Genomic DNA, 25,076 nt, shown 5'->3' with positions numbered 1-25,076 from the left:
CCTAAACAGAGAATAAATGTATTTAAATAACATGGCGTCCAAGTGAGGTTTAAAGAATAAAAAAGGAAAGGAGAGGCGAGGCGAGGCGAGGCAAGTCCAGGACAGGCCATCAGGGGCTTGAAGTTGCTCATCAGGGCTCATACATCATTCTGACAATTTACTGTTTTGTTGAAAAGCATTTCATAATTATGAAAGGTTGCAATTCTATAGCCATTCATCCAGGAACAAGCCCAATTAAATTTAATGGGGCTTATTTTAGAAGAGATGTATAAAAGATTGCACTGTAATTATGTCTAAATTTGCATTTATACATACAATTAGCATGTGCAAATTTAGTGCAAGTATTCTTTGAGTCACCATCAGCAGTGAGCCAAGGCGAATTAATGGACAGTGAAAATTTATTCCATTCCATTCTTTTAAAATATATCTTGTTAACGTATTTTAAGCTTACATTGAAATTAGAACCACACATCAAAAATTTCACTTTCTGGAATTTTGCAGTATAATTCTGAAATGCAAACCTATATATGTGTGGGTGGGAGTATGGGTAAATATTCAACAAATATGTATACAACATGTATATCTTGTAGTAAAGTATGGCCAATTATATATTACTGCAAAAAGTGCTTGCAAATAATACTTAATTAGGAAGAGTACATACAAAATCATACAGTAAAGGGAATGTGCAGGGATTCCTATATATGTGCTTATAATTAATAGTTATAATTCATAATGCAGTACAGAAATTGATTCAGAACAGGTTTAAGTTGAGAAAAAATGCAAAACTAAGCGGAACTGAAATTGGTTTATTCATCCATCCCTACTCAAGATCAAGGGTTCATAGAGCTGCTGCTGGCCTAAGTCCCTTTTGTAATAGTCTGATGGGCTGTCATCAAAGTTAGTGCCATCACCACCTCTCCAGGTGTCTCATTATTTTCTCCAACCCACCCCGGCCCATCACTCCCATGGCTGCTGGCTGAAGATACCGGACTACGATAGCCTTCTTGATTCCACAGCTTGATTAGACCTTTAAAAGCTGACATTTTTGAAATGCTTCCAGATATAAATGCCAGTGCCAAAGTAACTTCAAATTCCTATTATTTAACTGAAATAAACTGATTAATTTTTATTTCAGTGAAACAATGTCAGCTAAAGAATAAGTATCCAACAAACAACCAAAAGCAATGAATTACAGAAAAAACAGTGTGCAACTTCTTTTGCAAGATAGGATATTTTTCTTAGTGAGAATTAAGCCCCCCTTCCACGTGGCTGCACATTTCATTTCCAAGCCATAACAATAACTTCTGCATGATTGTACAATGCCCAGCAACTATCCCACTTTTCCTTTCTTGCGCCCATGAGTACACCACTCTTCAGCTGGCCGTGTCAGGGTGGCAGCAAAGCCTCTCCTCCTTTCAGCTAGAAAAGCTACAGGAACAAGGCATGTCCTTGTGGCACTTTGACTTCTGAAGAGGCGGCAATCTTGGAGGTAGATGGGACAAGGCAGCACATATTTATTTTTTAATTTTATTTGCTGCCCAAATGTATAACGACTGTAGGCTGTGTGCAATTAAATCAGTTCTAAAATATAGTTTAAAAATCCAAGCATCTGGAAGGAAAAACAATTCTAAAACAATAACATGCATAGGATCCCCACTCATTCTAGCCCAAGGGCTGGGGGAACAGCCAGGTTTTCAGGACTTTTTAAAATATGTCCATGGTGGGGGCCAGATGAATCTCAGGGGGATGATGTACCAGAAGGCAGGTTCTGTGACAGAGAAGGCATTTTTCCTGCATCCCATCAGGTGATATTGCTTAATGGAACATGCCAACTTTGCCCAGTTATACAGCCCAGACAGGAACTACAATAGCCAGATGCTCCTTTAGATAACCAGGCCCTAAGACATGAAGGTCATGCCAGTTGCAGGTTGCCCTGCTCTGAATTCCAGAAGAAATCAGTCTTTGCAGTTCAGCATAGGAGCCAAACAGATCAACAGCAGAGTTAATCAGCTCAGCTTTGCAAGGCAGTTGGAAGTCCCACAGCATCATATGGACAAGCAAGTAGGGTACCAATCTCAGACTGGGCTTTCTCTTGTATGGACAGAGCCTACATAACCTTTCACATACTGTACAGCTTTATAACTCTGGAATACATCCTGCATGCTACTAAATAATAGTTTGCATAAGAGGTATCTTCAGCAAAATGACAGACTAATTCTAATGGGAAATAATGCACCCCTCATGAAATGCCGCTAAAGATATCCCCAGCTACAATTCCCTTTTTCTCAGATCTGAAAAACAAAAAAAAACAAACAAAGAACAAAACCAAGCATGGAAAACAAAACAGATGCATTACAGCGCAGCGAGTTTCCAGTACTTAGTGTTGCTATTCCCAAAAGAAATTACAAACTATGGATAGATGAATAGGGAATTTATTTCTGTTCTGAACACCAGATTACAAAGGCTGCTGCCATAAATTTTAAACTGAACATTGCAATATTTAGATTGCTTTTCAGAGAAGTGTAAATAAATATTACGGCTTGTTAACTTAACAAATGATCTGTTAATAGCTCCATTTCTCTGCAGGACTGCTAACACCTCCCTCTGTCCCTTGCTTATTGTACATGGCAAAAGAAAAACTACTCAGATGGAAACTCCTATAAACACAAGCTTAATAATGGAAAGACACCCAATTGTCCTGATGACATATCTCTCAGATGCTGCGGTTGGCAGAAACGGAATAAAGGGATTACTTGCAGTTTTTAAGTGAATGATGCATAACCACCCAATCCATAGAAAGCCAGGAAATGATTTACTTATCAACAAGCAATGTTCTCCTTTACATCTCTGTAAACAAATGGCTGTCACAGGAGATGACAGCACCTAGCAGAACTTTGCTGACCTTGGATGGCTAAGCAAGATCAGATTAATACTTGGATAAGAAACTCCCAGGTTATATCTGGGCAGTAGGCTAGTCTGGGAAGTCAGAACAACCAGCCTGGAAGAAAACAATGGCAAGCTTCATATTATTGCTAAGAACACTGTATGGACATTTCCATGAAGTTATGAGAAGTTAAGCTTGATTCAAGGGAGTCTTTACCTTTTTAACAGAAAAAACAGGGATATCATCATCATCATCATCATCATCATCTTGTTGTTGTTGTATTTTTTTTTTATTATTATTATTATTATTATTATTATTATTATTATTATTATTATTATTATTATTATTATATACACAACAGTGTGAAATCACAGCTGCCAGTTCTTTAGCTGGTGTTGGCCTTCATTCACAATGAGTTCTTCTCAAGAACCTAGGATGTTGTAATGTATCGGCATAGTATATGTGTGGATCCAAGCAGTGGGACCTTTTGTAACTGACAGATGGAAATTTTTGTCAATGTGCAGATTTTCTAAGTGCCGTCCAAGGTATTTTGGTATGGTATCCTGTGTGCCAGTAACCATTGGGACCACTACTGCTGGTTTATGCCATAATCTTTCAACTTCAGTTTTCAGATCTTGATACTTTATGATCTTTGTCAGTTCTTTGTTTTCTATTCTACTATTCCCTGGTATTGCCACATCAATTATCCACACTTTCTTCTTTTCAAACACAGTTCAATCTGGTGTGTTCTGTGCCAAAACTGTATCCTTTTGTAATGCATTGCTGTCTTTTGCTGTCTTCTCAATTCTGGCTTTGTATGAATTTGTTCTTAAGGCTTGGTCTTGTGCAGCCAGAATTAGCCCCTCTGTCTCTTTCTTCAACTTTCCTGCTTTTAGCCATTGCAATGTCTTGTAGTTATCTGCTTTACCTGCTAGTTTTTTCTTTGTGTACTGGCCATGTAATACTTTGCCTTGCCATGTCTCTTTTCTATTCTTCATTTGGTCTTTCTTATAGGCCAGTTTGGTCTCTTCAGTATTCAGTAAGCCTTCATCGTGTACTAGCTTTAGTGCATCTTCTTCACTGTTCTTCAGATATTCTTCTAATGCCCTTTTTTCTTCTTCAACTGTCTGGTGTACTTGCAACATTCCATGTCCACCAATGCTCCTTGGTAAGTAGAGTCTGTCAACATCACCATGTGGATGAAGGGCATGATTCATTGTCATTATTTTTCTGGTCTTCCTATCCGGGGTTTCTAGTTCTGCTTGAGTCCAGTCCACTATTGCAGCTATGTATCTAATGACTGGAATTGCCCATGGGTTAATTGCCTTGATGGTACTTCCTTCACTGAGTTTGGACTTTATTTATTTATTTATTTTCCCAGTTATATTATTATGTTGTCACACAGTCAGCCAGATGTTTAGACTGGATTTGGCATTTTTATCTATCTATCAAGTCCTTCCCAAGGACTTCAGATAGACAATGTTGTTTTTTGATGGTGTTAAAGGTATTGTCACAGGATGTAAGCTATTCCAACTAAAGCTGCCTTTTGTAATTGACTGATGGTGATTTTGTCAATGCCGATGGTATTCACATGGTGCTCCAGATGTTTTGGGATTGCACCCAAGGCACCTATTACTATTGGTACTATATTGTTTTATTTTGCCACAATTGTTGTTGTTGATCTTCCTTATCTTCCTCTTCCCCTCCTCCTCCTCCTCCCATAGGGACCAAGGAAATATCTTTAAATGGACTATGTCCCTGTACATATGCCATACTTCTGCCTCAGCCACTAGATCATACATACATAACCTTCCCTATCAAAGTTTCCAGAGCAATTTATATTGCACTGTTTGCTTGTAATTCCTTTTCTTATTAACAGCTTTAGCAGTTATAGTTTTCCTACTTCCCTTAAGTGACCTCAGAGAAGATGACTGCTTTATTGGCTATGTTTGCCTAAGTGATTGCCTCCATGAAAGTTTTATGAGCAAAGTTTACATTTTATTTGTTACCAGAAGAAAAGCAGGTTCCCTTGGTAATTAACGGGGAATATGAAAGGCTTTGTGGGGCTCAAAGGAGCTGTAAAGCTGAGTATTCATCACATCTAAGCACAAAGGTATACTGTAATCAGTAACGGACCCAGAGAATTATTTGTGTAAAATTACTAGGGAACATGAAATAGATGGCTTTATGTGATTGTTATGCATGCAGTTTGCTTGCCAGATTGTAGGGTCAGTCTCATAATCCATATCCCTGCATCATCTGCCTTCCCATGAGTGAGAGATTGCTCTTGGCCCTATACAGGCTCAGATTACCCCAGTCCTTTCATCTGCTGGAGAGAGAAAAAATTGTTTTAAATGGGGAGAACTCAGCAGAAGTCTGTAGAGTGAGGCTGGAAAAGAATAAGGTCTTCCATCTCCCCAGCAGTCCATTTTAGAATCCTTATTCAAGTCATCCTCCACTGCTATTTTGTCCAATAAAATATTTTCTTCCTCTATAACCTCTGTTAGCCCTAATTTTACAAATAGTTCCTGGACACATTGATTCCAAACAGCTAAAAATTCTTTGGAAGAAGGATACTCCTCCATTATGTTAAAAGAGATATATTGTTAGTGTCTGATCCTTCTGACCTTGAAGGCTCTGTCTTATCTTATGTTTACAGTATTTCTAGAAGCCAAACTTTCCCAGGACAGATTTTCTTGCAGTTACAGTAAATCCAAATTCACTTACTGTATTTTCTTAAACGTATAAAACATTCCTTAAAAAAAGCTGTTTCAAATCCATCTAGCCTCTTAATTGTCCCCAATCAACATTCTTAATTTTTTTTCGCTTTTCTTTTCGATCTTTAAACTTACTTTGGTCTTCTTTCTCCTAGAATAGTAGGAAATTCTCCTGGTGTACAGCAACTTGTGTTTCAGGAGATTTTTAATTGCCAAATAAATCACAAATAGGCAGTTTACAAGTTAAAAGAGGTAGTAAAGCAAATCTAGTGTCTGTTTGATGGCTCCAAACCACGGATGTTTCCCTCAACTCCCAGAGCACTCCACCCTTTAGAGATTGCTAGATTGCAATCTCTTCACAGGGAATCTCTGTAAGGAGTACCTGTGGGTGATCCTGTTCATCTTCTTTATCTGGAGATGACTCCGAAGGGCTGGACTGAGGCCAACTCCTCTAATTGCTGTGGGCCTCAGCTCCACAAAGAATGGAGCCATATTCAATTGGCCATTTCTTCCCCAGAAACCTACACTATATGGCTTCTGAAACAGGCAGTTTGAGATTTCCAGCCTTCCACCCTGTGGGTCCACAAGGAGTCTAAATTAATTTCATGACTGGGTTAGGAAACCAGTGTTGTGAAACCACATCAAAAGAGAAATTTGGGGAAAGAAGTGATGGAAAAAACGCCCCAGTCTGGACCTGAATAAGAAAGCAGAATAGAGGTAAGAAACCCATCCAACAAACTATTACAGTAATCTGGGGCATCAGCCAATTGTTTTGTGGTCTCCTAGGCCAAGAATCATTGGATCTGGTGGACATTCTTAAGATGGAAACAACAGACTTTCTCCCCATTTTCTCAATGAATAGCTTAATAATGAACATAGAGAATCCACCAGAACTCAAGAGTAAATAAAAGGAGACACATAAATGAATCTTGAAGAACCCCAATACATATTGGTGTTTTTCAAAAAAACAAGTAATAAGATTCTTCATAAAAAAAAAGGAAGTAATAAGATCATTCCAACGAACAGAAAATATGCAATCCAAAACAGAAAATATCCAACCCAACCTGAAAAGACAACTGTTGTGCCAATGGCAGAAAGAATTTAGTGGTTCAAGATGTCCAAGGCTGCTCTAAGACAAACATGGATAATAGATGGTTAGCCTTGGCCACCAACAGGTCATTTAAAACCCAAGTCATTACAAGACTCAGTTGAATAATCTATACAGAAATCTGAATGAAAGAAGCCTGCAAAACTACTATAAGCAAAATATAGAACTAGAAAGATTTTACAAAGAAATATAACAAGGAACATACAAAACCATCAAGAGAGACTGAAAAAAAAGATGAAAGGAAGTATATTCTAGGAATTATGGCAGATTGCTTCTCAGTAATGAGCATTTCACCATCTGAATGAGAAAAGATATGAAAAAAGAAAGAGGAACATACAAAGGAAGGCGGGAAAAGGATGGGGAGACACAAATATATGGAGCTAGCAATATTGTCTTAGATGCCACTTCATCTTAGATCACACACTTCGTGAGATGCAAAAAGAAAATAATTCATAATTGAGTGTCTGTGTACTTCAATCCTGAGAACTGCCGTACTAGACAATATAGAGTACCCATTTTTTTCTAAACAGTAAATTGAAATGATAAAGCTTAGAAATGTGTTTTCAGGAACAAATCAGTCACAATAGTACATAATTGGGTTTGTGATGCTCCTGACAATAAGAAAAGGGAATGATGTGCCACTCCTGAGAGGCCTTTGCAAAGCTTTGGATCTTCTACAGACTCCCTGTTCATAGTTTTCTTATTAATGGGGGATTTCATCATGGTCTTTGTTATATCACACCTTCCAGTGCTGGCCAAAGCGCTTTGCTGCCAAGAGTGAGGGGCCAAATATTCCCTCTTATCTGTGCTTCCTGGAGCAGGTGGGTCGGATTAAGTAAACAAAGTGTACATTGGTTGCAGTTCTAGATATTATAGAAAAGGATTATAACTGTATTACAGAGCATCCGCTTAGCCCATATAAGTTTTATTTATTTATTATATTATTAGGTCACCTTTTAGGAAAAAAATTCCAAAGACAGCCCACAGAGGAAGAATATTAATATAGCCAGGTTAGCTGAGTGGTTCAGAACAAGAAAAAAGAGGGAGGCAGACAAGAAACAATGTTTTAAAATAGAGAGAAGGTTGATGAAGAGAGCATAAATCTTCTCTTTGAAGGAAGGATTAAGAAAAGGTAGAAGAGGAAGTGGAAAGAAACCAAGAAAAGGAAAACAGTTAAAAGGAAGAAGTCAGAATCCCACCCAGGTCAAAAGAGAGAGAACTAGAATGACTCTACAAGCCATAGCAATGACTACAGAATAGGCCCCAACACAGAATCAGCCCTGGCTTTAAAACCAAGTTTCCCTGAAATCTTATAATTATCCTTTTCTCCTAGGAAATTGAACTCTTCTATGTATGTTTAATCCCTTGTATATTTGTACATTCATTTCTTTTGTAATGTAAATACAATCATTTTCATTCATTGCTGTGTTTAAATTGTTTTTATATTTACAGTGAATGTTCAGTACCCCCTTCCCAGTCCTGGGAGGAAAAGGTCTTGGAGCTCTATTAATGGAACTATGCACTTAATAAAGGATACATAAATTAAGCAATAGAATCAATAATTAAAACACACCCAACAATAATAAAATCAGCTATAGTTTCAGAGCAATATAATCAAACAGCAAAACAGAGCAATAAAACAGAGAAAATCCTGAATCAGGTTTTAGGGCTTGATGGCTCCTGACAATTCCAGCTGGGTATCCATTCCTTAGGAGCGGGCCCACTGTGAAATAAGCCTTCTCCCTGGTGGTTCATTAGGCTAACAACTCTCAAAGGAAAGCAACTCTCAAAGGAAAGCAAGAGACAAAAGCTTCTGTTTGAGATATAAGGTGCAGGTAGGTTGATATGAACGAAGATAGTGTTCCAAGTAATTAGGTCCTAAAGGCTTCAATGGTCAAATCCAGCATTCTGGACTGGACTTGGACGTGTGCTGGTAACCATGCAGTTGACACAATAAAGTCACTAGAGTACTCTCATATTCTGCACGGGCTGCAATTCCAAACCATCTTTAAAGGCAGTTTTACACAGAATGCAATAATCCAGCCTGGATAAGACCCAGGGAGGTCCCTGATGTAAGATCAGTGCAGATAGAAAACAGCTGTCATACTGGCTAAGTTGATAAAAAGCCATCTTGGAGACCAGCCAGGTGAGCTTCTCCAATTAATGACTTGTCCAAACAGATTCCCAAATCATACACAACGTTACAGTGCAGTGCAAACCTCTGGGTATGCCCATTTTCCTGGTTCTTAAGAAGTGACAAATACAACCTTTCAGTCTGGATTCTTGTGTTTTCAGACTGAGTTTAACAACTCAAGAGTGGTGGCAGACTATATTCCTTTGGAGATGCAGTGGCCCTCTGCACTTCCCATGGCACCTCTAGCTTTGCTGGATTAAGTATCAATCTGTTCATGCCCATCCATCCTAAAGAGACTCCACAATGGTTCAACTGCTATTTCCAGCTTAAAAGGACCACATAACAAGTGGGATCACTTTGAGACTATAGAAGGCTACTCCTTTTTCAAGTAGATAGTGATGGAGGTGGTTTGACCTAGTATAAGGAAACATCTTATTTTTCTGTCTAAAAGATTAATGTTACATCCGTTTTACAACAGTGAGCCAATGTATAATTGCCTTCATTCTGTGTTCAGTCCAAATGTTCTTTTTTTCCAGAAATGAACTCCAAGGAAAATAATTCTGTAGCTAGGCATAAACAATGCAAATTGGCCATGAAGCCTCTTTCCATGTCTCTGTTTTGCAGTTTAAAAGATCCATTATTAATTTATGAATAAAGAAATTAAAATTAGTATGGTACTTTTTAAAAAACTCCTGAATGACAACTGGGAGTAAGACTCAGAGAGTAACCAGTTTTGGATTCACTGTTATGCACATCAGACATTGAAGCTGTCATTGCTTTTTCTATGAAGTTTGTCTTCACCATAGTCACTCTGAGTTTGTTTGAATCATGGCTGATTATGTTGTGATTTATTTGAAAGACAATATTTGATCATTTTGTTTTCTTTATAATTAGCAGCCTTTCTTTTTCTTATTCCTATTTGCCTGATGCAATGTATCTAACAGAACCTTATAATATATCCTTACAATAAAAGTTGAGGTTAAGGGGAGGACAAACATTGCTTTTTCCAAATGTGTGTCTGAGATTTCTACAGTTTTGAGCTATACCAGCACTTTTTGAACCATTAGTCAACCAATATGCATACAATTGTTGACATGCAAACTTATACACATAAACGTACCCCTAAGATTTGCATTAAATAATTCAAAGGCAAAATATTTTAGAAGCAATTGGAAGCCATCAGCCTTGTTCCCAGTTTTTTCAATAAAAAGGCTGCATTGAAGTGTCTTCTAGATAAAGTTATAAAATAATTGGGTTCTGAAGGAAAGTGAATTTTGAGCAGTCCTATTGGTTCTATCATCAGTGTGAAAGGTCACCATGATAACAGGGCAAAATTATCATTTGTGAAATGAGGAACAGCTAGCACACAAGATAATACCTTTGGGTACTAATTTGTCAGTTAGCAAAGAACAATGTGGACATAGAATCTGCATTTTAAAGGCCAAGTTAGATGTTTATCTCAGCAATATCTGTTCTCAATCCCTAACTGTTAAGGAAACAGAGATACTGTCTGGATGAAAGCTGTGTTGCGTGTGGAACGCGACTCTAAAATGTTCCACAAAAAGCACCCTCCCACTGTTTAGTCCACAAGCAAAATAAAGAGCTGTGAATTCCAAAGTTCCCCTATAATATCCAATTTGGCCCTAATTTTAGTAATGGATTTCATAGGAAATGGAAATGTCACTTATATCCTTGCTAGAATTTAACACATTCCCATATTGAGGCATAAGTCTTGTGTACATTTTCTCAGTTAGCATTCATCCCTTTGACAAAACTAAAATAAATAAAATGCTTATCAGAGGACATATTGTTTAGTACTCAAAAGTTAGATTCTGAGAAATAAATGCAGTAATAATTTTTAGCAGCTGAGAAAGAGTATATGTGATAGTTACAAAAGCTCTGTGTGTTTGTGTGAGAAAGAAAGAAAGAAAGAAAGAAAGAAAGAAAGAAAGAAAGAAAGAAAGAAAGAAAGAAAGAAAGAAAGAAAGAAAGAAAGAAAGAAAAAATGGGAGAAACAGACAAGAACAAAAAAAAGGGGGGGAACCCTATATTTTTATAAACAATCCTAGATCTTAAAAAATATCGAATGTTTCTGTTAGCATTTCATTCCTACTGTACCTGAATCTGGATGCCAAGGGTCTGTTGCAGAAGACATTGGTTGGATGGTTTGTGGATTTGCTCCGCAGTTGGATTCCACAAGTTCTCCTTCTGTGTAGATGCGAGAGGAGATATTGGTCTGTCTCAAGGCTGCCTTGAGTGGAGTAATCTGGTTGAACTGCACACGTGACAGGCAGCCAGAAAATCCTGGCGTATTATATTTATGGATCTCTGGATCAATCTTCCCAAGTTCTAAAAAAAAAAAAAAAAAAGACAGAAATGGGTTTGTAACAATTTGCCTAGCAAAGAAGCTTTACTAGCACTAGGGTCTTGCAACACATAATGTTCATGAATGCAATCAAAACACACACTTTTATCTCTTGGAATTTACCTTACACATAAGGCCAAGAATGAATCATTCTTCAGTCTTGCTTTTCTTTTGATAGCAAGCCTGCCATTTTTTCTTTTTAAAAATAACATATATGTATTAAAATGCAGATAGATTTATCCTCTAGCAAATGAAATCAATACAAAACATAAAAATAATTATTAAAAACATGAAAACAAATAAGGTTAAGTGTAGGTAAAATACTTTAAATATTAATGAATTGGAACCATCACTAACTCTCCAGATTTGCTGAAATTTATAAAAGTGATTACCCCCCAATTCCTGCCACTCAAATACTCTCCATAGGTAGAAGAACACATGCATTTAGGGCAAGAATGGCATTTTCCTACTTTCCTCACATATTTAGAATGTAATGTAATACTCGTTCCTCAGGAAAGAGAGTTGTAAATTATACATATTAAAAAAACAGTCCAAAAACTGTTGCCTCATTCTTATTTTTAAAATGTCTGGAAAATAGATACTTGAAAAGGACAACTTCACTCTTTAAGTGAGTCAGCTGATGGGACTGCTTTTACTACAATGACTGATCATGCATAGAAGACTTAAAATATGCAACTAGCTATATTTACTAGTTTGCTCAGGCCCCAGAAGCATCATTAGGCAGTGGCAATTCCAATTTCATGTTGCAAAAGCACGGATGAGAGACTATATGGATGATAATTAGAGAACTGGACAAAACAGCTAGACTCCTAAAGTTGATATCTTTTTCTCATTTACATCCAGTGATGAATGTGCTAATGGGATTTTCTCGTTTAAAATAGCAAACTTTCAAAGAGAGGAAAAACAATCCACCAGAATAAATTCATTCTTACTTAAAACCAAGGACAAAAAACACAATCCAAAGACTCTTCCTCATAGTTGAATTAAAGTACTATCCACCAGATCCTGAGCCAGCAGAAATCTAACAGCGTAACATTTGCTCTGTGATGCCTATCCTGTTACAGTCCTGACAAGATTCTGCCCAATGGATTCAGACTGGCAGAGAGTGCTGTTAAGGATCCCCACCTATCAGAAATGTGACAAGAAAGGGCTCAATGACAGACTTTCCTTTGAGGTGGTCTGCCTCCTGAAGAGAGGATGGTCCTCACGGTCACAGCCTTGGGGAAGCTGGTAACCATCTTGGTCTTGGGGACTGTTTGTGCACATATTTGTTTTGTCATTATTATGTCAAATCAAATCAAACCTTTATTATGGCCTTTAGACCAGAAAGTATAACAGTAAAATACTGTCAGGCCTAGCCCAAGGAACTCCAGGAGACAATGCCAATTCAGTCCAACTATGTCTATTAGCTACAACCTCTAGCAAGAATCTTCCCAGACTAAAACCCCAGTTCCCAAAGTCATCCAGCCACAACAGTGTGAATTCCTCAGGGAGGTGCCAGTCTCATCCTCTTGTTCCTCCCACGCTGTTCTGGCGAGCTAAGAAAATGTTTATCTTCCTGAGCCTGGCCTTCATAATTCCATTCCATTCCATCACAAATACAAAGACCTGTAATTAATAAAACGATTAAAAATGCAATAAAATTACATAAAATATAGTATTATAGTAACTGTGGTACAAATAGCAGTGGCAATCACCAAAATTTATGCTAAACTTTAACTGTAGGTAGGGCAGATACAACAAATGATAGCACAAAATCGGGCAACCTGGAAAGATATGTCAGGGTCCTGGTCAGATAGAAGCAATGACAAATAGACATTATGCCCTCTACCAGGGTAGTTCTTCATTATTATGTCATTATTACTATTTGATTGTTGTTTTATTATTGTATTGCTTTTTATTCCTAGTATCCGTACACCACCTACAATCCATTTGGATTGGAGGCAGTAGATAAAAGTGACAAAGAAAGAAGAAAGGAAAAAGAGTTGGTGGAATCTTATTTAGATCCAGCTGTTCATACAACAGATTTCCTAAGATGCTTCTAACAGGTCATTAGAGCTTAAGAAGCTTGGGAACTTTTGAATACTCACGCTAAACACGGCATATGGAGCTATCTAGAGCAACTATTAGTATTCTGTAATAGTTAATGGCAAGAGTTATTTCTGAAAGGTAAGTAGGAAAATGGAGAGCCAGTTTGGTCTAGTGGTTAAAGCACCAGGCTAGAAACCAGGAGTCCATGAGTTCTAGTCCCCCCTTAGGCATAAAACCAGCTGGGTGACCTTGGGCCAGTCACTCTCTTTCAGCCATAGGAAGGAGGCAGTGGCAAACCATTTTTGAAAATTTTGCCAAGAAAACTGCAGGGACTAGTCCAGGCAGTTGCCAGGAGTCAACATTGACTTGAAGGCACACACATACAAGTAGTAAAATATTCTTAGAGGTAGCATAGGTCATGTTAAAATAAACAGAAAAGAGCAGGGAACTAAATAGAAAAACATTAGTATTTGTCAGCTGTCTTCTGGATTCAATTCAAAGGGCATGCAAGCTATCTCCTACTTCACTTCCTAAGTATGGATAGCAGTCCTAGAACAAGATTCTCTTGGATTTCTAGAAGAGAAAATCCTTCTTTTTCAAATATTATATTTTAAGTGATTTATAGCAGTTTAAATGTCTAAAATGGCTTTACTGTTTTATTCTTGGGGACTTTATTGTTGTTTCAGATTTGACATGCTATGCACTGCCCTGGAGCTTTTTAACTGGAAGAATGAATAATGTCACAATACAACAACAACAACAACAACAGAGACTTAAAATCACACAAAGGAAGAAAAGTGTGTGGGGACCAATTGCATTTTCTCCTAGACTGTGTATAAATAAAATGGAAAATAATACTAATAAGCATGTTTCTATGAATGAAATCTTTAAAGTTGTGAGTTAACAGATATATTCTATACTTTACAGGCATTATATAACTTCAAATATTACACTCAAAGAAACCAGCTTCATTTTCTTCTTGACTGTGTATAAATAAAATGGAAACTCATCACGATAATGTTTGTACTCTGTCAGGCTGGTTTAATTTGATGGCACTGAGATACAACCGTGCAGCAGGCATATTTCAGCTTTTTTAAAACAAATGATATTTTAAGTAACTCTCAAAGATCTTTCCAGCATTTTTTTTTTAAGAAACAGAATACTGAAATGGTAGGAAATTAACATATAAATGACAGTGTTATAACAGTGTGTTATTATAGAACAATATTTATTTATTTGACTGGGAAAACAGTCATGCTTTTAAGGAAGCTGGTTAATGGTGATGAATGGAGAACGTATATTTAAATGTTTTGGTTTTTTTAAGTTAACATGATACCACTTACCAATCTAAATCTCTATTCATCTAATAATATAAATGCTATTTAAAAAATTAAAAGAATATATTTTTGTTACAAAATATATATTACTTACCAGCATAAATTAATCAGAATGCATGCATCATAACACTATCACATATACAAATGGCATGTTATCATTCTTAGCAGCTGGAACAGAGTTTCAGGGTAACTTGGAAAAGGAATGAATAAGTAGGTGATTAAAATTATGCCCATCACAAAGGAGAGACCAAATGAGTGCTGAGCTGTGATTGGCTCACCTGCCCAATTGATAGCACCACCCCTTTCTCTTCCTTGAACAAACAAACATGCTTTTCATGTGGGCTGCTGAGATGTAGGTAAGAATACCTACATCTGTGCAGCTTGGTTCCATCCTTCTAACACACACATAGAGTAATACTGGGAAAATATGGGGAAATTTCAAAGAGATGATGATAGCGGGGATACAAGTGAGGAAAAGTTTTCATAATTGCTTTCCTGAAAGTGGCATTACATGCATCTAAACAGATCTGATTACTTGCCAGGATCCTTAGAAAAAGATCCAAGTTAAGCTGAGTTATGCCTGTAGCTTTGTTGTAACTGTACAGTAATGTAGCATTTCCAAAGGCAGCAGAGTAGCTAGCTGTCCATTACAGCAACAATGCTACATATGAAAAGTGCTATCAGACTTGATTTATGAATGATAAAGCATTAGATGTCATAGGAGACATAATCCAGGGAAAGAAAATTTACAGTTTAAACCTAAGGTGCATGAAATGGTTTTACTAAGCCCAGTATTATAGGCTTTACTACAAAATAACACTTTTGAGTAGCAAGTCTTTCGATCAGTTTCAGAGGGAGAAAAAAGGATAAATGGGCTAGCTCAGCTTTATTTCTAGCAGCAACCAGATGGATATTCTTATGTAGCTCATAAGTACACTATGAACCATCCTTTTTTTCCCTGACCAAAACAGATATGATATCTCTAATATACAAGTTCCATATTATAGTTTATCATGAGCAATTTCCCTTGCTAGAGTCATCCTACATAAATCCTTTCTATAAGATTGCAACATCATCATTGTGCCAATTTCATAACTTGTTAAAGAGTATTCAAATGCATTGTCTTGCAACATATAAATATCATATAAAAAACAAGTCTATGCCTGAAAGTGAGTTTTCTCTTTTTTTAATCTACTGCAATCCATTTCTGCAGATGATATCAAATTCTAACATTTAGATAAAGGTGACATATGGGAGAAGTCCTTTTACAAGTTAGTCAAAGTATGCAGAATCCCAATACATGCTCACAAAATTCCAGTTAATGTGTAGATTTAAAATATAATGTATTAATACATTGATAAATAAATAAAAAAGTGATTGGTATCATGATGTAGCGTCTTAGTCTTCCTTGTGCACTAGATGTAACATATACAGTAACTGGCAGTTCCTCATATGTATCTTAAAGTCTCCTTCAATCTGAGCTTGACTCCTAGAGACATCAAGGACACAATCATGTAGTTTTCTTGGCAACAATATAAAAATGGTTTGCCATTGATTTATTCCAGGATGTTTTTTCAACTTCCCAGCCTAATTTACAGCTCTGGTGGTCTCTCATCCAAGCACTAATCATGTCAACCTTGCTTAGCTTTTCAAGATCTGGAAGTTTACCTAGTGCTGCAACTAGCAAAGATCTGATCAATAATAATAATAGTCTCAGATCTCTTGAGTATAAATGGGAATCTGGATGCATACATGACAGCCACACTTTGTTACATCCTGCACACGGGAGTAAGACAGATACTGCAAGGAAAAGTGGCACAATTTTGACTATTGAAAAAAGAGTTCAATGCTTCTGCATGTATAATGCTTCTCCTGAAGCCACTTATTATAAATAAGAGGGGTGTTGTTAAATGTATTTGTGCATTTCCTCTACTCTGCCCACCCCCAAATGCTCGATTTTTATGAGACATCTTATGCAACTTCATTGGCGTGAGGGCTTTTACAAAAGTTAAATGCCTTTTACAAAACATGTTTTTTTTTCAGCTTGCAGTACCTTTCATTTATAACATGCCTTTCCTCTAAGCAGCTGAAAGTGGAGCATATGACCTGCTCTATTTGCCTGAGTGTTGGTGGCCTACCCAAGGTCATCTAATGAACTGAATGGCTGAAAGAATATTCGAACCCCAGTTTCCCCCATCTTAGTCATGAACAGTGTGAAGAGAATGAATTAAGTAGGAATTGAGCTCTTTGTAGCATTATTTACCAGCCAGGCAAATGGATATACCAATGCAAATAATTAAATATTTTCCTTGCAACAGCCATGTAAAATATCATTGAAGATAATGGAAACAGGATGGCAAAATGCTAATTAATAATAAATAAATAACCCTTTATATTTTTCTTTGTGTCCTTAGTTTAGAAGAAGTGTGTTTCAGTCAATTTCAAAGTACTAAGTCTGCTTGGTGCCTACAGATATGTATCTTACCCCATGGATTAACTACCAAGCTATTCAAAGACAAGGATAGTTGTAATATGAAAAAGAGATTTCAAATGTCAAGACAGCCTGTAACTATTTTCAAGCACTTGCTAAATTATGGCTTAGAAACATTACTTCTAAGTTTGTTTCAGTTTATTTCATTCATACAGTTTAACTAAATATTTTCTTGGAAATTTAAAATATTGGAGCCAAAGGGAGAGCCATGCATAGGGTTTGCATTTCTTTTCATTTTAACAATAAAATAACTTCCTCTTAAGAACATGTTAACAAAATCCTTTGGTTAAAAATAAGAACAATCCATCATGACTGAAGGTAGGCTTTCCAATTGTGGGCCCTCCAGATTTGTTGGTTCAATTCTTATTATCCTCAGCACCGCTAGGTTAATTTAAGCAAAGAAGAAACAAATCTTCATATGTCTTGCAGCTCTGTCTACAATTCATACAGCCAATATTAACTTCCCAGACCTTTACATGCTTTCCAGTGAATATCATATTCATATTCAGTTATCTAGAAGATAAGTTAATTGCTATGCACTTTGTCTAGATGCAGAAGTGTATTTACATAGCAGTGCATTAAAAGTATAACACTCCATTGGTTAAAGTAGTGCAGTTCAAAATTCTAATACCACCATTTTTGAGTCATAAAGAAGACATAATTGCACAATGTCATGAGGAAAAGCAATATGAATCCATGGAATTGAGGGTAGCTGTGTGGGTGTCCCTTTAAGAGGTTGTCTTCTCAGTGAGCAAGCAGTGATCTTTTGTCTGATGCAATCTGTTACTCGGAAGCAAAGCCCACTGTTTTTAGGAAGTGTGGATTTACCTTTAGAGTAAAATATGCTAAAGACTGTGGTTGAATGTTGTGGCAGGATTTATCTGGAAAGAGACAGCCAAGATTTCATCTGGGACTGTACAGACAATTTCATTTACAACCTAAAAAAGCAAATACAGGTAGTCCTCACTTTACGACCATTCATTTAGCAACTGTTCAAAGTTATGATGGCACTAAAAAGTGACTTACAACCAGTACCTGGAGTTACAACCATCACAGTGCTCCTGCAGTCACATGATTGTGATCCGGGTGCTTGGCAACCAGCTCACACTTACAACAGTTGCAGCATCCCAGGGTCATGTGATTGTCATTTGCGACCTTCCCAGCCAGCTTCCAGCAAGCAAAATCAATGGGGAACTATGTGATTCACTTAATGACAGCCACAAAAAAGGTTGTAAAATTGGGTCTGGTCATTTAGCAACCTAAATTCTGGTCCCAATTGTAGTCATTAAGTGAGGGCTACCTGTATTTGTGCTTCCTGCTCATGTTTTCTTTAAACAGTGTTAAGTCTGTTGTAGTGAAAAATTGTGGAATATTCTGTGCTTCTTACCTCAAAACAGCGCAAAATTATGCCACTAATTTTTAGTGGCTATGAGTAGAGCTGGCTCTGAGGGCCCCATACTGGAGCTCTTTTAACATGTGAGATACTATGGTAGTGATGCATTTTTTTTTCTAACAGGTAATCACTAGTCAGTAAATGAATGATAAAAGAGTAAACCACAATATTGGTTGGTGCACATGTTTAGTATATGACAAGGAGGCACACATCAAATCAAGACAAGGAAGTCAGAAATGGTGGAAACTGTCTTACAGATATCGGCAGAGATGGATCCCCTTTTGATGGTTGGGGCCACCAGGTTTGGAGCTATGATACAAAGTAAATGGAGGCAAGATGTTACTGGGGGAGGGGGGTGTTTTTAAACTTTGATAAGTCTACTATAGTGAAAAATAGTGGTGTATACTCTGCTTCTTACCTCAGAACAGTACAAAAATTATGCCACAGAAGAGCGCCACAGAAAAGGAGTCTGCATGCCATCCTAGGACTTTATGATGCTCACCCCTGATCTATCAAGTGTGGATTTAAATTACAGCTGAAACTTGAAAATTAAGTGATCATTGTGTGCGTGTGTACTATTTGAAATTATTTTAGAAACAAACATTTTTTGGACTACTAATTCCTTCATCCTTATATAATTAAGCAATTAAGTCTTTGCTGGATTTGATTGTACTGAGTGTTTTTGCGTCCTTATGTCTTTCTGCCCAGCCTCAGTAATATACTCCATAGTATTAAAGGAGGTGCGGTTTCCCCACCCCCAATTGTACATTCATTTTGTTCCCTCCCTGCAACAGAACTCACTCATCCTAGAAATTAAATTATGGGTTCAAAATACATTTTACCCAACAGCAAACAGAAGCTGCGATTTCTGACAAACCACCTTAAAAGCAGGGAAAAGGGGGAAATGATACATTGGAAAATAGTGCCAGACAATAGATTGGATAGTGTGTAATGTGAATTACAGCTAAGAGAAAATAGCTGAATATCTGCCCTGTGGGATGACTTTTTCTGCCAGAAAACAGACTAGATTCAGCGTCCACCAAAATGAGAGCACCCATATGGAGCTTTTCTCTCTCCTTTTTGTCAGAAAGAAAATTCAATTCAGGGGAGAACTAAGGGGGAGAATATGCTGGCCTCTTCCATTTCGCCAGAAGAACAAACACATTGTGTAATGTTTCAAAAATAAATAAATAAATCCTTACACATTTATTTCCTTTTCATGAAGGTAAGATAAGATATTACATTGAACATCTGTGTTGCATTTGCAAGTCCACTTGGGATATAAGTGGATATAACAACAATAACAACAACCTCTGATTGAATATCTTCCCTGTACGGTTACAAAAATTACAGAGATTCTTCGCAAGCTGTTGTAAAGAAAGACACCATAGGCATTCTGAAGTAAAACCAGCAGGAAAACAGAACAATTTTCCCCGGCAAATGCTACCTGCCCCAATGTTATTATTATGAAGTTTACACTAGTTCAGAAATCACCTGTTCATCATATCTCTGCTTGTAGGAACACATAGTAGATGATCCAGATGTTTGACGCAGGCTTTTTTCACTCAATATATATTGCTTTGTTCCTATTTATATAGCTTATCACATTTACTTCCAATAATAATAAGTACCCTTCTGCTGGGCAGTTACAAGGTATCAATTACAAATTATCCGAAGTACACTTAGTCTGTTCCTTATAAACAAAATGATCTCTAAATAACTTACAATAAACTGTATCAGTTAAGTGGCCTATTCAATTATGAACCACTATTTGCTTTTTGAGCCAGTAGGAGGAACAAGTTAGTCATGCAAAATGAAGCATCATTCACTTGTTTGCCAATTGTTTTCACAAAGGTATCTTCCTAAACTGCACAAGGCTACAGATCACTTCCAAATGCATCCAAACACTAATGTTATCATTGTATAAGCAGGCAGTAATTATTGCTTTCAGAAAAGGAATACATGAATACCGTGGTATAATGGAGAGAGTTTCAATTGTATTTATTTTAATTTATTTACTGGACTTATATGCTGTTTTGATTGCTATTGGACAATGAGATTTCATTGTAAATCTACCCTAATCCATGAAGCTCAAAGTGTCATTTAGGTTCAGCAATCACCAAACACTCTATTATAGGATGGTTGGGAAGATAAAATGACATAGGAGGAGGACTCAAGAATATATTTAGACATACTTAAGATTAGCCTGAACCCCGGTTGGAAACCAAATGGATAATTTGAACAGATTCCATAGCTATCCAAACTGAAATGAGGTTTCACCAAAATGAATTGAATTCAAATCTGAACCCTTGCAAAGCATCATTAGTATCCTCGAGATTGACAGGGACACATTTATTGTGTATCTGCAGAAACTGATATATTTCCATCTCTGCATTTCACCTAAGGAAAACTTCAAGGTGGAGAGAGAAATGGTGTCATTTTGTGATTGACAGTTCACGTTTTTACTCACAATGAATGATGTTACATGGTGCCTCTAAATGCAGTGTTTCAGGGAGAGATGTTGAAATAAAATACCACAGGATAGCTCTATATTCTGTCCTCTTTCTCTGTCTCTCTTCTCCCTCCCTTACAGGAACAGAAAAGTTAAACTTTAAAGAGACTATAGCATTTCATGCTCATAAAATACAGTCCTTCCTCCTTCGCCACTGCTTGTTCTGTTATATCTATCACCCACCAGCACACTCCTCCCCCCATCCTCTCTGAAATGAGTCTTATTCATAATTTTCTAGCTTCTGCATCTGTTCTTGCAGATTTTTTTTTAAAACTAGGGACATGTATGCCATTTTCATATAACCTGTCTTTCCTTCCCAAAAAACAGAAGGAAAGAAAGTATCTCTTTCCCCCCCGGCCCACGTTTTAACATGAACTTTTCTTAAGAATCACTGCTGCTATCCGTCTCACACACTTTTCTCAGATAACGCTATGCTATGTCATTTTCATAACACTTATCCTTTCAAACATTCAGAGATATACACATCGACTCTCCCTAAATGAAAACTGGCCCAGAAGGAGTTGTTTTGCCCTCAAATTTCATCCAAATGTATCAAGGGATGAATATGTTATCAGCAGTTCCCCTCTTAAAATTACTGGACAAATGGAAAGAAAACAAATCGCACCTCCAGTTGTCTGACATTCAGTATGTTGCATCTCCTCATTAAACAGTACCTATTAGGCCAGATGGGAAAATATAGCAGAACTTTGATATTCAGTATCAACAGTGGATAGGAACTATAGATTTCCAAATCAAAACTTAAGTTTCAACCTGACTCCTGAATCATTCTAAGGCTAATTTTAGCTCTTCTGAATTGCTGAATGAGAATTCCAATTGAATAGGGTATAATGCAGTCACTAATAAATATGTAATGAATAAATAAGGCTAATGTGTAACAGAAATTTTACTTTCTGTGAGGCACTAAGGATTACAGTATACCATTTTCTCTACCCTCATAAAACTACAGCTACAGGGCTGAGATTGTAAAATGAAGCCATGACAGTTAAATCCTAATTCTGGGATTTCTAGGATCATGAACCTATCTTCTCACAGAGTTAAAAAGGGTTCCTCTTGATTTGTTGCTTAAATTATCAGGTAGTAGTAGAATAACAATGTGGTTGGTTTAATCAGTAGCTTAATCAGCTTAGAAACTTTTGAAGGAAAAATATTTTCAATTGTTTTTATTTGCCCTAGTAACATTTTATGGTTCCAGAAATTTCCTAAATACATGTGCACAGTAGACAATGCACTGAAAATGTATAGGCTAATGATAAAACTGCAGCCATAAATCTGTCTCTGATGTTCCAGTTTCCAATATACTTATATTGGAATATTTATATTACAGTACAGTGGTACCTCTACTTACGAACTTAATCCGTTCCGTGACTCTAATCGCAAGTTGAGTTGGTCGCAAGTCGAAGTAAATTTTCCCACAAGGTTCAATGTAATTACCATTAATCCGTTCCGGCGTCCGCGGACCATGCGTCAGGGGCGGAAAAACAGCCGCTGACCACGCGGCAGGGCGGGAAAATGGCCGCGGACCACGTGTCAGGGGCAGAAAAACGGACGCAGACCATGTGGAACGGGTGGAAAAATGGCCGCTGACCACGCGGCAGGGTGGAAAAATGGCTGCGGACCATGTGTCAGGGGCGGAAAAACGGCCGTGGACCACATGGAACGGGCGGAAAAATGGCCGTGGACCACATGGCACGGGCGGAAAAATGGCCACGGACCACGTGGCACGGGTGGAAAAATGGCCGCGGACCACGTGGAACGGGCAGAAAATGGCCGCGGACCACGTGGCACAGGCGGAAAAATGGCCGCGGACCACGTGGAACGGGCGGAAAATGGCTTGTAAGTCGAGGCGAGTTTGTAAGTCGAGGTAAATTTTTGGGGCCGGAGCTGATCGTATCTCGAAAATTTCGTAAGTAGGGGCATTCGTAAGTAGAGGTACCACTGTATATACACATTTTGCATTCACAGCTATCTTTTAGTTCCATGGTCACTTACCCAGTAGATTAAACTAGGCAACTCCATAGTGAAGCCTGCTGTGTCTCTTCAGTGAAATGTGCAGAGCTCCACTATGGCCATAGTCACAAGACATCAGTCAGTAAAAAAGAAATAAGAGAAAAATGTGTCCTGTGCCATCTGAGGATCAGTAAATGAATATACTTGGAGAACCATATAAAAAAATGTTACCCATTATTGGCTCTGAGTGCTACAAACCAAAACTGATGCTATTAGCAAGAATGAACAAGTGCTCCCTGAACTCATGGACCTAATGTTGGCTTATGATTTTTGTCAATAAAATGACTGAGCTAAGAGTTGAATTAAGCATACAGACTTTTGGGCTTATATAGGACTCACCTTCCCTGGAAAAGTAACTGAACTTGGGTGGAATGTAGAGAAAGAGAGATATGTTAGAAGAAATCTAGCATCAAAAGATTAAAAGTAAAAGCATTAGATGAGTGCTGAGGATGGGGGAAGAAGAGAACCAGTATAGTATTATTCAGGAGTGTAAATCTGATGCAAAGAGTGTAGAAACAGGAGTGGGATGGGGCAGTAGAGAGATGACAAATAGTGTACTGTGTTCTTGTATCCTGACTGTAAAATCACAAGCCTTTTTTTCTATTCATAGACAGATATACTGTAGATATACAGTAGTTAATATAGAGAGGTAAAGAAGTTGTAGGTAATTTTTCACCTCAATTTTCAATCTGAAGTAGGTCTCGTAATTCAAAAGTATGTATTTGTGTTTTCTACCATGGCCTTTAAACAAGCACTCGGAACAGTTTACAATGCTATATTTTTGGAAGGAATTACTGAAACTGTAACATATGTAGCACTCCAGTCATCTCTGGATGACTGACTCACATTTAGAGATTGCCAAATGCTAACTCACGTTTAGAGACTGTGTTTGTGAAAATGTTGAAATTTTAATAAAGGCTAATTATCATAAGTAATAATTCTCAGATAAGGCCTGAGAATTTCATATTTCCATGTTCTCCAATCTTTTTCATGAAAACCAAACCCCAGCATCATAAAGTTCCCTAACAGTTATTTGGGTGACATCACAATCCTTCCCCAATATTTTTTTTAAATCTTCAGAAAATGTTGGGAAAAAAGTCATTTCATAGGAAACAGGAAACATTTGTAATAGCAACATAACACCTTGAAATACATTCAACAAAACAGTATGTTTATAATTTTCAGATTTCTCACCCACCCTGAGAACAGCAGAAATAGAAAATAATGATTAGAGTTGTATTGATTTCTTTAAAAAATAAGTAAGAAATTGACAATCAATGCCATTTATGGTATGGAATATAATCACTTTTCCCATATGCTGTTTCTTTTGGCAGATAACTTAAATTTCATGTGAATATTATTGATGGCAAATATCAGACCTGTGCGGACCCTTCAACGAAATCTTCCTCTGAATCTGTCATACAGAGCATGATCATCATGTGTATGCATGCAAAAAAGATACTTCCACTAGGATAACTGGTGAAATGAAGTAGCTGCCCTGGCCAAGTAAATATACTAGTTTGGCTACTTATTTGCTTAGTGGTGTAACACTCATAGGGTAGCAACCTTAAATAGACTAAACATCTTGGGGGACTACAGAGATAAAAAAGTGTCATTCTAAATTTTCTAAAGTAAAATTCTATTAGCTATGTCATTTAAATTGGTTCCCAGATAGGACTGTAAGTTTACAAAATCCTAGATTTTACAGAATCCTAGATTATCGGCTACCAAAATGATTAACACTCATCTAACTCAAATGAGGCAAAAACAAGGGACAGCAAAAAAAGGTAGGTATATGTTCACTGTGAATAGCTAGCAATATAATACCTTTTTTGTTAGATTAAACCCAGAGAAAATGGTTCTTCTCCTTATGAGTAAAATATCAGATTGATTTGGCCTCTTCCCTATTTTCTTATGCTTTATACTTTGATGGGTATGTTCCACAGGTTAAGATTTAAATGCATGTTTTAACTTATATGTACTTTATGGTATGTTATAGTATAAGGGAAAAATCCTGGAAAGACATAACACCAATTTGGTCTTAAAAGCACAATA

The 25,076-nt window shown here is 37.2% G+C and overlaps 1 protein-coding gene across 2 annotated transcripts in view; it reads right to left on the bottom strand.

Annotated features, from left to right (window-relative positions):
- The window catches only part of CNTNAP2 (contactin associated protein 2), a 1,202,163-nt gene that overhangs the window by 11,899 nt on the left and 1,165,188 nt on the right, over positions 1–25,076 (bottom strand). For both annotated transcript variants that reach the window (XM_088150062.1, XM_088150063.1), the window contains exon 22: positions 10,962–11,192. In XM_088150062.1, coding sequence (XP_088006188.1) covers positions 10,962–11,192 — 231 coding nt within the window. The remainder of the gene's footprint in view (positions 1–10,961; positions 11,193–25,076) is intronic.

This window comes from Python bivittatus, unplaced genomic scaffold (genome assembly GCF_059951505.1).
Source record: "Python bivittatus isolate LINGU-HERP-01145 unplaced genomic scaffold, Pbiv_v1 ctg000610_np1212, whole genome shotgun sequence".
Taxonomy (NCBI): domain Eukaryota; kingdom Metazoa; phylum Chordata; class Lepidosauria; order Squamata; family Pythonidae; genus Python; species Python bivittatus.
The sequence above is the reverse complement of the archived record's forward strand: the minus strand, read 5'-3'. Positions and strand labels throughout refer to the sequence as shown.